Source organism: Engystomops pustulosus, chromosome 7, assembly GCF_040894005.1.
Source record: "Engystomops pustulosus chromosome 7, aEngPut4.maternal, whole genome shotgun sequence".
Lineage (NCBI taxonomy): Eukaryota > Metazoa > Chordata > Amphibia > Anura > Leptodactylidae > Engystomops > Engystomops pustulosus.
In genome coordinates, this window is record NC_092417.1 from 50495660 (window position 1) to 50510548 (window position 14889).

General features: G+C 42.2%; 1 protein-coding gene across 3 annotated transcripts in view; it reads left to right on the top strand.

The window, feature by feature from the left end:
• BRF1 (BRF1 general transcription factor IIIB subunit) overlaps positions 1-14889 on the top strand; it is a 216706-nt gene that overhangs the window by 57037 nt on the left and 144780 nt on the right. For all 3 annotated transcript variants that reach the window (XM_072115866.1, XM_072115867.1, XM_072115868.1), the window contains exon 4: positions 10671-10702. In XM_072115866.1, the coding sequence (XP_071971967.1) occupies positions 10671-10702 (32 nt within the window). The remainder of the gene's footprint in view (positions 1-10670; positions 10703-14889) is intronic.

The following is a 14889-nucleotide window of genomic DNA, read 5'->3' on the forward strand; positions in this document are numbered from 1 at the left end:
AACTATCCACGGCACTAACATAGACAGTGAATTTTAGTGTTATCTGATATCTGAGCACTGTGCTCAGCAATATCCAACACTCCCATACTAAATAAATGGAGCGGCAAGTCCGGCATCCTTCCTGCTGCTCTATTCACTATTATTGGAGTGTTGGAATCGGTAGTGCACAGCGCTCAGGTATCACTGACACTCACGTAGACAGTGAATGAAGGTGGAGTGCTTGGTAATTTCCAATGCTCCCGTCTTATTGAATTCATTAGCTCAACCTGTTACTCCACTCATTATAAAGAGCAGGATCCCTGTGCTCTGGATTTCTGGACCTGCCGGTCTTATAGGTTGGGGTCCCAGCAGTTGGACCCTCACCAGTACAGTGCTGTGCCATTTCTTTTTATTTTTGCAGGATCAGTAGGGGTAGGTTATAATATGTGTATTAAATGGAAACCAAGGGCAAAAATAAGCATGTAAAAGGAGTGGGTGGGTTTGAGGATGTCTACTTGTTGGTAAGAGCAGCATAAGATATAAGCTTCCTAGTATGGCTGTTACCTCCCACATCTGCGCCACCAGTATCTTGTATATTTTTTTTCCTCGAATGTATTTTGATACATTGTTTAATTGTGTAATGTGTAATTACGGTCACCGGGGAGCGCTGCATTGAACTACATTACCGATTAAAATGTTGTGGTTCATGATATTTGTCTGGAAGATCTCAAGCAAAATCCGATTAAGTGGCCGACCGCTGTCAGGCTTTATATGCCAGGTTGGCGCAGCACTGGTGGAGATTGCTGTACATCCTATTAGCGGCCGCTTCCTATGGCGTTGTTTGGGATGAGCTCATTATTGCTCTGAGTCATCCTCTCTTTATGCTGCTGAGGGATGGGAGGGATTCTTCTTGAATTGTGTGAATGGGTTAGATTGTATTCTCAGCCTTAATGTGGTCCATGCGATTAATTGCCCAGGACACATCTGCAGCAGTGTCTGCTTCCATCTGCCCTTCCTCAGGACCTGGCTGTGTATGTGTGTGTGTTTTCTTTATTTAGGAACTGTGATTGCTCTACCTCGGAGCCTGCAATATTAAACCAGTGGTTTTAATTAAGGATCTGCTTGTTGGAGAGCCAATTTCTGAAGGTTCCTTGACCTCTCTGCTTGCTACAAGTGAACACAGACCATCGTGTTTGTACAACTCCTTCCTTTGAAATGTTTCACCCACACAGTATGTAGTGAGCTATTGGCAAACTCTTCAATGACTCAAGGCTTCACGCTGAAAGGGAAGGGTCTGTATGTATCATCCCTGACTCTCGCTGTGCTTTCCAGTACATTTGACCATGTCAAGCTTCAGAGAAAGAGCAGGATGTTATTTCAGATAAGGGAAGATAAGACATACCAGGTCTGGAGGAAGAGGTGGAATCATCAGGGTGTCACTAAGACTTCCTAGCCCTATATTGGAACATGTCCATATACAAGTTAATGGCTAATTCACTGTGTTATACAATGAAACCCAGGCAAATATAATTTGGTTCTGGGCTTTCTTGCAGCCCCATGGAAGTTTACGTAGCTAGATGTATATAATGTAATAACTGCAGCTGTGATTGCCATTTCCTAGGAAAGGTATAATAAAGCCACAAGCCCTAAACTACTTGTGGTTAAGCTAAGCTTGGCCTTTTTCAAAAGGTTTTGTAAAATAAAATATGGAAAAAAAACCTACTTGCTCTACCTCTCCTTCCCATGACTTCCACTGTTCCTTGGTGTTGGTCGTGTCCTTTCTACCTGTGGCCACTGAACCGGTCCTTGGCCACAAGGGGCACATCATAATTGAAAGGCAAGCGACTGCTAATGCCAGAGATTGGTTAACTTCCCTGCTCCAGATGTCAAGTGGGGAATGGTGCCATGCTTGCCATGGGCATGTTATGGGCATCTGAAGCTGGCCATACAGACTAGCAGTTTGACTTTCCCTCTCTATCAACATGCATGTTTGTCTCTGCTCTCCATGCTTTCTGATCAAACACCCTGACAGTAGATAGACTTCAACTACCTGGTCCATTTGTCTACTGTGTAACTAGCCAATTTTGATCATCCCCATAAGGCACCATATTGCAACATCCTTTTGTGTTTGTTGCATTCTAAACAGCCAGCTCTGTCTCTGACTGCAGACTCTATAGTTCTCGTCATGTAATGCAGAAGGATGGAGTGTCCCAAAACCAGAAACACACAGGAGATGGCACTTCCAAAGGGGAGACGGTGGCACATTACATTAAAGGGAACCTGTCATGAGGAGCCCTATTTATGGCTTCCCTATGTCCCCATAGAGAATAGTGTGCACATTGCCAAATATTTTTTTTTTTATAATAAAACTGGCCTTTTCAGATTGCAGAGCAGTGTTCTTTTGGAGTGGCCAGTGAGGAGTGGTCTCCCCCACCCCCACGAAACTGCTCTGTAATGCGTCTATTTCAAATTTGAAAAAAAATACCAATAACCTTTCCTATTTGAAATAGACGTATGACGGAGCAGTTTCATGAGGGTGTAGGGACGGGACAAATACTCACTGGCCACTCCCATAGGACACTGCTCTGCAGAGACAAAGGTAAACTTTCATCTAACTTTTTTATTGGAACAACACTGTCAATGTGCACACTATTCTCTATGGGGAAGCCAGAAAAAGGGCTCCTGATGACAGGTTCCCTTTAATTGGTTCCTAAATACCAAAATGCATTGTTACATAGTTACATATGGCTCAATTGTCATGTTTTTCTAGTTTCCAGCAAAAAAAAAAAGCTGATCTCGGAAGATCCCAAAAATCCAGATTTCTTTAAAGCAAGTCATTTTCAGAGCAGCCGGTGTATCTGAATCAAATGTCTTGTAAGTTTATATTTGACAACAGCTAGTGTTATTAAGTTTTGACACGTTATTCCAGACCCTTACCCCAAGTGTGCTGAGACTTTGTGTACCTTCCTCTATCTCTTATCGTCCGGTCCTGTCATCAAGGGATTTTGGGAGCAGGTCCATGAGTTTCTCTTCAATAAGATGTGTGTAGCTGTCCCAGAGGATTCCAAGGTGTGCTTCTCCTGGTGTATCCAGAACCATTCTAATCCACCATGGAGACGGCCGTCCTTATTAAGACCTTGTAATGTGCTAAAAACCTGTGGCACTGTTCTGGATGTCCACCCACTCACCGGTCATCCGTGGCTCCAAAAATTTATCTTTATTCATAGAAAGAGAGTGGAGGTTTCATGCCATATGGTTCAGGTGGCTTGAGTCACCGGTTACTTCTGTTCCTCAGCTTCCTACGTAATTGTCTTTACGACCCCTGTTCTCTGATAATACCTGTAGCCCTTCTTGTAGCGGTGGACCATGGGGTGGTGGCCAGGCAAAGATGCATTGTTTTAGTATTTTGGACACATTTGAAAGATCTATGTGAAACAGCGAGAAAGAAATAAGTACAGCTCACCCATCCATAGCGGCAAACATCTACTGCATCAAGTGTGAACGGTGCCCGGGATCCAGAGAAACAGAAAATCCTGTGTCGGCTCAGGTCAGATAGAAATCACAGGTGAAGAGATCCAGCACTCATTCATGAAGAGTTAAAAAATCCATTTTCTTTATTGAACGTTGTTAAAAGATTTAGAGAAATGTACAAAAATAGAAAAAAGTGAATGTAAGCTTACATGTCAAAAGTAAAAATACACAGATGGACCTACGCGTTTCGGACGCTGTATATTCCGTCCTTAGTCATGGTCTGGCGTGTACTGTGTATGAAGGATTTTTAAAGTGGATGTTGGGCGTGGGTAAGCTTGTGATGCGCTTGCGTGTGGTTTGTAAATGGATTGGTGGTTGGGCCCATAGTAGGAATGGACACAAAATTAATGGAAGATATATAGACACTATTGGCATAGTAGTACCCTAATATAAATACATTGTGTCCGACCTGTTATTTAGTCCTGCAGGTGCTCGTGTATCCAATTTTAGTATCCAGAATATCTCCCTATTGCGGAGCTTACGGATTTTGTCTCCTCCTCGTTTGGGGGTGGAGACCCTTTCTATAGCTGTCACTCGCAGGGTGGTAGTATTACCTTGGTGGAGATTTAAGAAGTGTTTAGATAGGCAAGACATGCCTCTATTGAAACTGTGATCTTTTCTCGTGGCATCTCGTACATGCTCTGATATTCTGATTTTCAATGGTCGTATAGTAGAACCCACATATTGGATTTTACATGCAGTACAGGTAGCCAAATATATGACATAACGGGTATTACAGTTATTCATAGATAGAATGTTATATGTGTGATCTGAGCCAACAGAAGAGAAAGTTTTGGTGGATGAAATATATGAACATGCATTACATCTGGTTCCTCCGCAAGGGTAGGAGCCTTTTACATTTAGCCATGTTTCTGAATGCATGTCTTTCTGGCTCAGATACACAGAGGGTGAAAGGATATCACCTATAGAGGTAGCTTTCCGAGCCACAAACCGACATCCATTTTTTAAGATGTCATACAGTTTGTGATCTCCTGTCAAGATCGGCAGGTAAGTTTTCACAATATTTACTATTTTGTAATATTCATTACTATATGGAGTAGAAAATACTACCTGTTGTGGTTCATTATTGGAATATTTACTTGCTTCTACTAGTAAAGATGATCTGTCTTTGTTTGTGGCTTTTTTCTCTGCAATATTAATGGTATGACTATTGTAACCTCTATGTAAGAGGCGTTGTCTCATAACTTTACATTCTGATTTAAAAGTATGGTCATCACTACAGCTCCTACGGGCTCTAATGAATTCTCCCACCGGTAGGTTTTGAGTGACATGTTTGGGATGACTACTTTCTGCATGCAATAGCGAATTCCCAGTAGTGGGTTTCCTGTATAAACATGATGTGATGATGTTTTTGTCTGGATGGCCCGTTAAAAGGAGGTCTAGAAAAGGTATGGCATCATTTTCCTGGGTATACGTAAATTGTAGATTGTGAGTATTATTATTAATGTATTTAATGAATTTAGGCACCTGATCTGGGGGACCCTTCCATATAATAAGCAAATCGTCTATGTATCTACCATACCAGGAAATAAATTCCTGGTATGGGTTACTGGCGTTATAAATAAATTGATCTTCCCACATAGATACATAGATATTTGCCAGTGATGGAGAAAAGGAGGATCCCATAGGGCATCCCAGGGTCTGAAAAAAGAAACAACCATCAAATGAAAAATAGTTATTCTTAAGAAGAAATAGGGTCGTGTTCAAGATATAATTTTTTAAATCTGGAGTATATGTAGTATATTTATTCATGGAGTACCTGAGTGCTTCTAGTGACTTGTCATGGGGAATGCACGTATATAGGGCAGAAATATCGCATGCTAGCCATATATGTTGTTCAGACCAATTTTGTTTAGACATAGCAGTACATGGGTAGATAGATTTTTACAGCCTATTGTTAAACAGACCCCGGCTTATTTACAGGATTCTAAATCAGTCCTAAATGCTATGTCTAAACAAAATTGGTCTGAACAACATATATGGCTAGCATGCGATATTTCTGCCCTATATACGTGCATTCCCCATGACAAGTCACTAGAAGCACTCAGGTACTCCATGAATAAATATACTACATATACTCCAGATTTAAAAAATTATATCTTGAACACGACCCTATTTCTTCTTAAGAATAACTATTTTTCATTTGATGGTTGTTTCTTTTTTCAGACCCTGGGATGCCCTATGGGATCCTCCTTTTCTCCATCACTGGCAAATATCTATGTATCTATGTGGGAAGATCAATTTATTTATAACGCCAGTAACCCATACCAGGAATTTATTTCCTGGTATGGTAGATACATAGACGATTTGCTTATTATATGGAAGGGTCCCCCAGATCAGGTGCCTAAATTCATTAAATACATTAATAATAATACTCACAATCTACAATTTACGTATACCCAGGAAAATGATGCCATACCTTTTCTAGACCTCCTTTTAACGGGCCATCCAGACAAAAACATCATCACATCATGTTTATACAGGAAACCCACTACTGGGAATTCGCTATTGCATGCAGAAAGTAGTCATCCCAAACATGGCCGGCGCCAGCACCCGGCATACCTGGGCAAGTGCCGGGGCCTTGCAATGTCACGTGGGCCCACCGCACTCATACTTCTCACTTCTTGTCATGTGCGCTGCAGCAGGACAGGTGCTGGCGCCGGCTCTCAGGGATGGGAGCAACACAGCAGGCAGACTACAGCCTGGGAGAGGAGCACTTTAGTAAAGGGATTTCCTGCAGGTTGTGGTGCTGTAAAGGGGTTTGAATCCCCCAGAACTAGAAAGCCTCCATGGCTCCCGCTTTGCATCCTCCACAGCCTCCAGGAGATCAGCGAACCATGTGCTGGAGCTCCGGAGCTGCAGCCTGCACTGGGATGAGAACGATGTGTGGAGGAGGATGTCAGCGAGGAAGTGCTGCACACAGACCTGCTCTGCAACTTGCCCACATACTAGGTGATGGTAAGAGCCTTGCAGCATAACTTCAGCTCCAATTAGAGCTCCTGCAGCATAGTGGGGTAGTTTTTCCCATGCTCTGCCCCTCTTTTCCAGAACCTGAAAGGAGTTCTTCAGGAGTCAGGCCTCCCCTTGTTTTGTAGGACATGCTGAGAGTTGTAGTCCTGTAGGAACCAGCCCCCCATATCCTCCAGGGCATGCTGGTAGTTGTAATCCAGCATGAGCCAGACTTCCCTCTCCTCCAGTACATGCTGGGAGTTGTATTCCTGTATGAACCAGGCCTCCCACCCTCATCTTTGACATGCTGAAAGTTGTAGTCCTGCATGAACCAGTTCCCATCCTCCAGGATATACTGGGAGTTGTAGTCCTGCATGAACCAGCCCCACCCTCCTCCAGGACATGCTGAGAGTTGTAGTCCTGCATGAACCAGGCGTCCCACCCTCATCCTGCACATGCTGGAAGATGTAGTCCTGCATGAACCAGTTCCCATCCTCCAGGATATGCTGGGAGTTGTAGTCCTGCATGAACCAGCCCCACCCTCCTGCAGGACATGCTGAGAGTTGTAGTCCTGCATGAACAGGGCCTCCCACTCTCATCCTGGACATGCTGTAAGTTGTAGTCCTGAATGAACTAGGCCTCCAGATCTCCTCTTCAAACCTCCTCTCCTCTAGGCTGGCACTTGTAGTCCTGCAAGGCTCCCCTTCTCTCCCCTCTCCTTCAGATCATACTGGGGTCCTAACTTGTTCAAGTATGCCGGGTGCTGGAGGGAGAACTGTATATACTAACACTAGTTCTTCTTGATGTAAGTTCTCAGTGTTCAGCCATGGGGACTGTATATAATTATTCCATAGGGGCTGTAGTTTATGTGTTTTTAGGTGGCGGTCACACGGTGCATTTGGGTTGCGTTTTCATTGCATTTTGAAACGCATTACAACAGCTGAGGTGATTTGCCTGATTACATTACTATTAATATTTACAAAATGCAGTGTAAACGCAACCAAAACGCACCGTGTATCTTCACCCTAAATGAGTTCACTGCAAAAGGGCCCAATGAGGCTCTGCTGCCCAGGGGCCCACTGAAACCTGGAGCCGGCCCTGATCCCAAACATGTCACTCAAAACCTACCGGTGGGAGAATTCATTAGAGCCCGTAGGAGCTGTAGTGATGACCATACTTTTAAATCAGAATGTAAAGTTATGAGACAACGCCTCTTACATAGAGGTTACAATAGTCATACCATTAATATTGCAGAGAAAAAAGCCACAAACAAAGACAGATCATCTTTACTAGTAGAAGCAAGTAAATATTCCAATAATGAACCACAACAGGTAGTATTTTCTACTCCATATAGTAATGAATATTACAAAATAGTAAATATTGTGAAAACTTACCTGCCGATCTTGACAGGAGATCACAAACTGTATGACATCTTAAAAAATGGATGTCGGTTTGTGGCTCGGAAAGCTACCTCTATAGGTGATATCCTTTCACCCTCTGTGTATCTGAGCCAGAAAGACATGCATTCAGAAACATGGCTAAATGTAAAAGGCTCCTACCCTTGCGGAGGAACCAGATGTAATGCATGTTCATATATTTCATCCACCAAAACTTTCTCTTCTGTTGGCTCAGATCACACATATAACATTCTATCTATGAATAACTGTAATACCCGTTATGTCATATATTTGGCTACCTGTACTGCATGTAAAATCCAATATGTGGGTTCTACTATACGACCATTGAAAATCAGAATATCAGAGCATGTACGAGATGCCACGAGAAAAGATCACAGTTTCAATAGAGGCATGTCTTGCCTATCTAAACACTTCTTAAATCTCCACCAAGGTAATACTACCACCCTGCGAGTGACAGCTATAGAAAGGGTCTCCACCCCCAAACGAGGAGGAGACAAAATCCGCAAGCTCCGCAATAGGGAGATATTCTGGATACTAAAATTGGATACACGAGCACCTGCAGGACTAAATAACAGGTCGGACACAATGTATTTATATTAGGGTACTACTATGCCAATAGTGTCTATATATCTTCCATTAATTTTGTGTCCATTCCTACTATGGGCCCAACCACCAATCCATTTACAAACCACACGCAAGCGCATCACAAGCTTACCCACGCCCAACATCCACTTTAAAAATCCTTCATACACAGTACACGCCAGACCATGACTAAGGACGGAATATACAGCGTCCGAAACGCGTAGGTCCATCTGTGTATTTTTACTTTTGACATGTAAGCTTACATTCACTTTTTTCTATTTTTGTACATTTCTCTAAATCTTTTAACAACGTTCAATAAAGAAAATGGATTTTTTAACTCTTCATGAATGAGTGCTGGATCTCTTCACCTGTGATTTCTTGAAAGATCTATGACTATTCTCATTTCTTGTACAGGATTCACTTTTTATTGCTGTTACGGCTTTTGAGAGAATATATTTCCAACAAGCAAATACCTGATGCAGGGATGTCGGGAGACTCTTTCCTGATGATGGTTCATATTCCCTGCACATTGTATGTGTGGGGACCGCACTGTAGTTGAATACTGTGGCATTTTCTCGGGCCTAATGTAAGCAAATTCAGTATTTAATATGTATATTTAAATCTGTGCTTGTGTTGTAAAATAAATAAAATTACAATATGCATGAAGGGAAGACAATTGCCAGGCAGCGTGCCCATTTCTGAATCATTATTTAGTGGAGAACACAGGATACAGAACAGCAATTCATCACATCCACCGACAAGAGGATCACTCTGCAGAGCGGCAGCAGGAATATCTTAACCCCTTCATGCTGCAGGCTGACCGCAGAAAGTCCGCTTTACAGTCACTTTACTCCTAGGGACTTGTAGACTGGTAATGCCGTACCTGGAGAGAATATACTGTAAGTAGGAGGCTCCCTGGGAACATACAAGGTCAACTGGGTTCTGTAGAAAATCCAGTCAATGTGGTCCAGTGTGGTTTGGGTCAGACTCATCAGCAATACTTTCCAGCACCTTTCTTTGCAGTACCTGGCAGTGTCTACATGTGTGTTGCTATATCCAGGACTGCTCCCAGCCCCATGCAGATAAAAATGCTGAGATTATCAGTCCCTCATCGTAGTGAAAATGACAAGTGTGACTAAACCACAAGGTGCCATGTGCAGAATTTACCATACGCATGCACGCTGCCTATTGCAGGCTGGATCACACTGTGGCTATGATAATGCGATGTTCCTCCTGAGCTAGTATGAAGATTTTTATCCCTAGTAAATATTGCTTTAGGGGTGATCACTCCACACCACAGAGCCGGGTTGCAGTATATGGAATTCCTATGTTTCTTAAGTATCCATTTATGACATGACCCTTGGGCATATTACTAGAAGACGTTTCTAAGACTTGTCTGTGTGCTTTTCGTTGAATCAACAAATAACGTTTGAGTGCAGGGAGCTTTACATAGTTTACATAATCGCTCCCATAACCATGTTTTGGGGTGGTGTGGTAGCTGTAGCATACATGCCCCTATGACTTTCTATGAGCTCATACACATTGTTGTGGATCCCATGGCACCATACCTCACCTGACTATCTGGGCCTCGAAAGATCTTTTTCCAAGGGATCATGTTCCCCTGTTTGGGACTCGTAAAGAACACACATTAATGTACATGTAGCCTTTGTTTGGATTTAGTTCTTCTGTTTTAATGCCTATTGAGGGGACATCTATTTCAACTCAATCTTCTTGCCCATCCGCCACTAGTACATATAATAAGAGTTTGGGGAAAGGCTGATGGAGGTGTTTCCTTGCCAAGTCTAGACAATATATAATTCATTTTAATTTGTGTTCTTCTTTATTTTTCCCCACAACCTGATTCTCCCCATTTAGTTCTTTTTTTCTTTGTGTAACTGTATGTGGGACAGATGGGAAAAGTGTTGTGAATCTGCGGTGAGCGGGAACACATGTAGAGTGGAAGGAGCCTTTCCAGCTCAGATTCCAACTAGAATACTTTTTTTTTCTTCTTTTTATTTTTAATAAAGACTATAAATCTGCTTGAGTCCAGTTTTCTACTTGTTTTTACTGTTGTTTGGGAAATTTGTAGTGGTAATTTATAGTAAAATTGTTCAGGATTATCCCTCTTTCGTTTAACAGACGACAAGAAGCCTTTGTGTCTACACTGTATTTCCTTGACTTTCCTCCCAGATATGTTACTTGATCTCAGCGACCTTCTTCAGGTATGGTATAATCCTCCAGCAGTCTGCTTTGTGTTAACCAGTTATATCACTGCCAGCTGGGTGTTGTGGTGAATAATGCTTTTTATTGTGCGCACACTTGGAGATATCAAGGACACCGCACCTGCATCGTGTTGTCTCCCTGTGCTTGCACGCTCTCAGATGAACACCTTGCAGAAGCCAAGGCCGGTGGCAAGAGCTCTTTGGGATGGCAGCCAGTTCAAGTTGATGATGTGAGGGATCCAGCTGCACTGACTGCAAGGAGTTTCTTCCTTTTTCTTTCTTTTGAAGTTTTTAACTCTCAAGATGTTAAAGCAATTATCCGGCTGGTATATAAGAGGATATAAAAAAAAATCTCCAGACTTGAGACCTATTGGATAATGTGGTAGGTATTCCCATATGGGCATTCACATTTAATTAAATTCATCTGCCATATGGTAAACATTTCTTCAATTGGATGTTATTAAAAAAAATTCTCCTGTGTGAAGATAATTTCTTATAAATGTAGCCATGTTGTCCCTTAAAAACGAGATGGCTTCCTTGGATACGACCACCTTGCATTTTGACAGCAGTGGCCAGACATGCACTATTGAGCCCTGCCTGGGCCCCTGAATTCAGTAATTATTACCACAGGACGGCTGTGGGACATACAGTAACTCCCGAACATTTAATATTCCGAAACTTTGTTTCCTTGTTCAATCCCTCCAGCAGAGGTGGCCGTATCCATGGACACAGTCTTGTTTCTAAGGGACCATATCACTACATATATGAGAAATTATCTTCACACAGGAACATTTTTTTCTAAAAATAGCTAATTAAAGAAATGTTTTTATATGGGAGATTAATGAAACTGAATGTGAATACCCAGACAAGAATACCCCTTCAAGTGCTAGTCTCCACCCCTTAAAGGTCTTGTGGTTATCGTTGTAAATATACATGAATACAAGCAAAGAAGAATGTTCTCCCAATAATAATTAAATGGATTTTCCCATTTGTAACATATTTGGTGTAGAGGACATGAAGGGGACTCTCAGCACGGTTGTCTATGAGCACAAATGCCTGCATCAGTTTGTATGTGCTCCCTTAGCTTGTATGGTGCAAGATGATTGGTCTCAAAACAATCAACGTTTTTTTTAAAATAAATGAATAGTTCACAAGATAATAATAACTTTGTAATATCCTTTACTTTCCTGTGTTTTTCCTTTTTGCCTTTCCTTTTTATATAAGCAGTTTGTGTAAAAAAGCTTTTAGTCCTTTACCCTCTGACACCTGAAAGATAAAGGATGAGCTGTGTCTAATCTTCCATCAAAATCCATCATGATAAACCAGGGACAGTTACTTATAGATCCAGGCACCATAACTGTGGTAATCTTCTTATATTTGTTATCCATTTTGTGCAGGAAATATAGCTCAGTGGTGTTATAGCTACAATGGCCTACAGATTTCCATCACATGATACCTCTATAGATAATCTATCACAATGTACCTCTGCAGGTATCCGTCACACGGCGCCTCTGCAGGTATCCGTCACACGGCGCCTCTGCAGGTATCCGTCACACGGCGCCTCTGCAGGTATCCGTCACACGGCGCCTCTGCAGGTATCCGTCACACGGCGCCTCTGCAGGTATCCGTCACACGGCGCCTCTGCAGGTATCCGTCACACGGCACCGGTGACGGATACCTTCAAAATCTAGCATGATAAACCAGGGGCACTTACTTATAGATCCAGGCACTGTGACTGTAGTAATTGTCTTACATTTGTTATCCATGGCCTTCTTCCTTCTTAAATCAATTAATACAATTATGCTAATGAGTCGGAGGGGCTTAGTGATCTGGCTTTACAGAGTATTAAACTGTATAACCCTGCTCCCTCAGCACTGATAAGTGCTCACTGCATGAATGCTGAAGGAGTGAAGGGGGGCTGGTAAGACAGTGTAACAGTCTGTAAAGCCAGATCACAGAGGGGCTCTAGGGTGGCCCCTCAGACTCATTAGCATAATTTTAAAACTTTGTTTTGAGAAGGAAGGCGGCCATGGATGACAAACATAATAGGGTGCCTTGATCTATGAGTAAGTGTCCCTGGTTTATCATTTTTTATTTTGACAGTATGTTTTCTTAAAGTAAGAATGAATACATATCTCCTGATAAAGAACCTGAGCCGCGGCTGCTCTCCCACTGCACAAACAAGTGTATAGAGCGGAGACTCAAACACACAAACTGCACCGTCATTGTTACCTGCATAAAAAGCACATTGTCATTATATTGTGATACACGTACACAGACATAACCCGTAATAACGCTGGGAAAGTGACAAGATAATAAAGCTGACCCAAAGGAAACTATGATGCTTTCAGTCCAGGTACTAGGGAAATACCAAACATATTTCACAATTGAGATGCAGCAAAGTATACAAGCCCTGTTTACTTTATTCACATTAGTGCTGATTTTTGTGTGATTTTCTGTATGATCCCTTCTTATGAGGAAGTGTTCATGAGCAGATGTTCCTTTACTATTTTTTCCCACTGGCATTTCCTAGAAAGCTGCTTGACATTCACTAATGGCCATTTAGTGTATAGATGGTAGCCAGGCATGTGTTACTATGTATAGGAGAAAAGCTAGTGTACTTTACCATGTTAATGTTAGCCATAGTAGCTGGTGTCTACAGTCATTTTCTTAGAAACAGATTTTGTTGACGATTGAAAAAATAAATATATTAGGAACTTTACCCATGAAGAGAAGCAGCCGCATGTTACAGATGAATCTGTTTCATAGTTTTGTCAGAAAAGCTTTAATAGAATTTGTAATACATGGAGTCCCCAGGTTACGTACAATATAGGTTACTTGGGTTTGTAAGTCGGAACTGTATATTTTATAATTGTAGCTCCAGACAAAAAAAAAGTGTCCCAGTGACTATTGGATTTTAAAAATTTTCGTTAAAACTTAATTACAGACACCTTACAGCTGATCATTGCAGCCTGGGACTATAATTAAGCATCCGGAGAGCTTCACCAGAGGTCACAGGGGGCAGAGGAGTCCATCTGTAACTAGGGGTCGTCTGTAAGTTGGCTGTCCTTAAGTAGGGGACCGCCTGTATATTGCTTTATATTTGGGCTAAGGAGTCTAGTCCGTGACCCTAATAAGTAACTGTTAGTCATAGCTGTATCTAAATTGGTACGTAAACGCGTATCAATCAGTACTGCGTAGCTTCTTCTATTCTATGGGGAGCTAATGTACAGCACTTTCAAACCATATGAGTGATCTCTAAGTTATAAAATTTCCATATAGCTAAGATTTTGTGTGTAGATTGCTGAGCAGTTCCGGCTGCTTCCAAAAAGGATAAAGGAGAAGCGGCAAAGCATTGTCTTGTCTTCTTGTGTGAGTAAAAATAATGGTTGTAGCATGCCCCCCGGCCCTGCCTGGATGGCCCATTGCATGCATATTACAGAGCAGCTGGTACATTTTATTTCAGTCTCCCCAGCTGTCCCGGTAAATGGTATCCCTCCGAGTGCTATTTACTGCAGCACGACAAGTGAAAAGGATCTGCAGGAATGGCAAACGTTTAATGAATTCTTACCTCCAAAATAATTAACATTCTCCGCAATTTAACAAGACATTTTTTGACAAGGGTCTATCTGCTACCCCAGGGCTGTACATCTCCCCTCATTGCTCCACACTACATGCTGTTACCTTTGTAGAGGGCGTAATATTTCAGAGTTGGTGTAATTGTGGATTCTCAGAGGAGGCTTTCATGCAGAGAAAAGGATTTAATATAATAAAAACTGATTTATTAAAGAATAGGTGCGGGATATGTGTATCTTTAGCATGATGAAAATAGGCACAGTCTACTTATATAACTAAGGCTGCAATCACACGAACATATGGGGAAGTATATATACGGCCCCTATACACCACAATGGATGCACGGTGCCATACGGGAGCGGTACTGTGCTGCACACGTGCGTCACCGTACCGTTCTATAGCCCGTAGAAAGATAGGACATATCCTATGTTTCGGCGGAATACAGAGCGGTGCGCTTTGTATTTCTATGGAGGGGGGCGGGGATGAGCAGCTCCCCCTTCTCTCCTGGGCGCCGACATGTGCCCACTTTGCTACGGTATTTAGCCTAACGCTCAGAGGAGAAAACGCTGAAAAGGTCACTTTTAAGATACCTACTCCTGCTTTCGAGGATG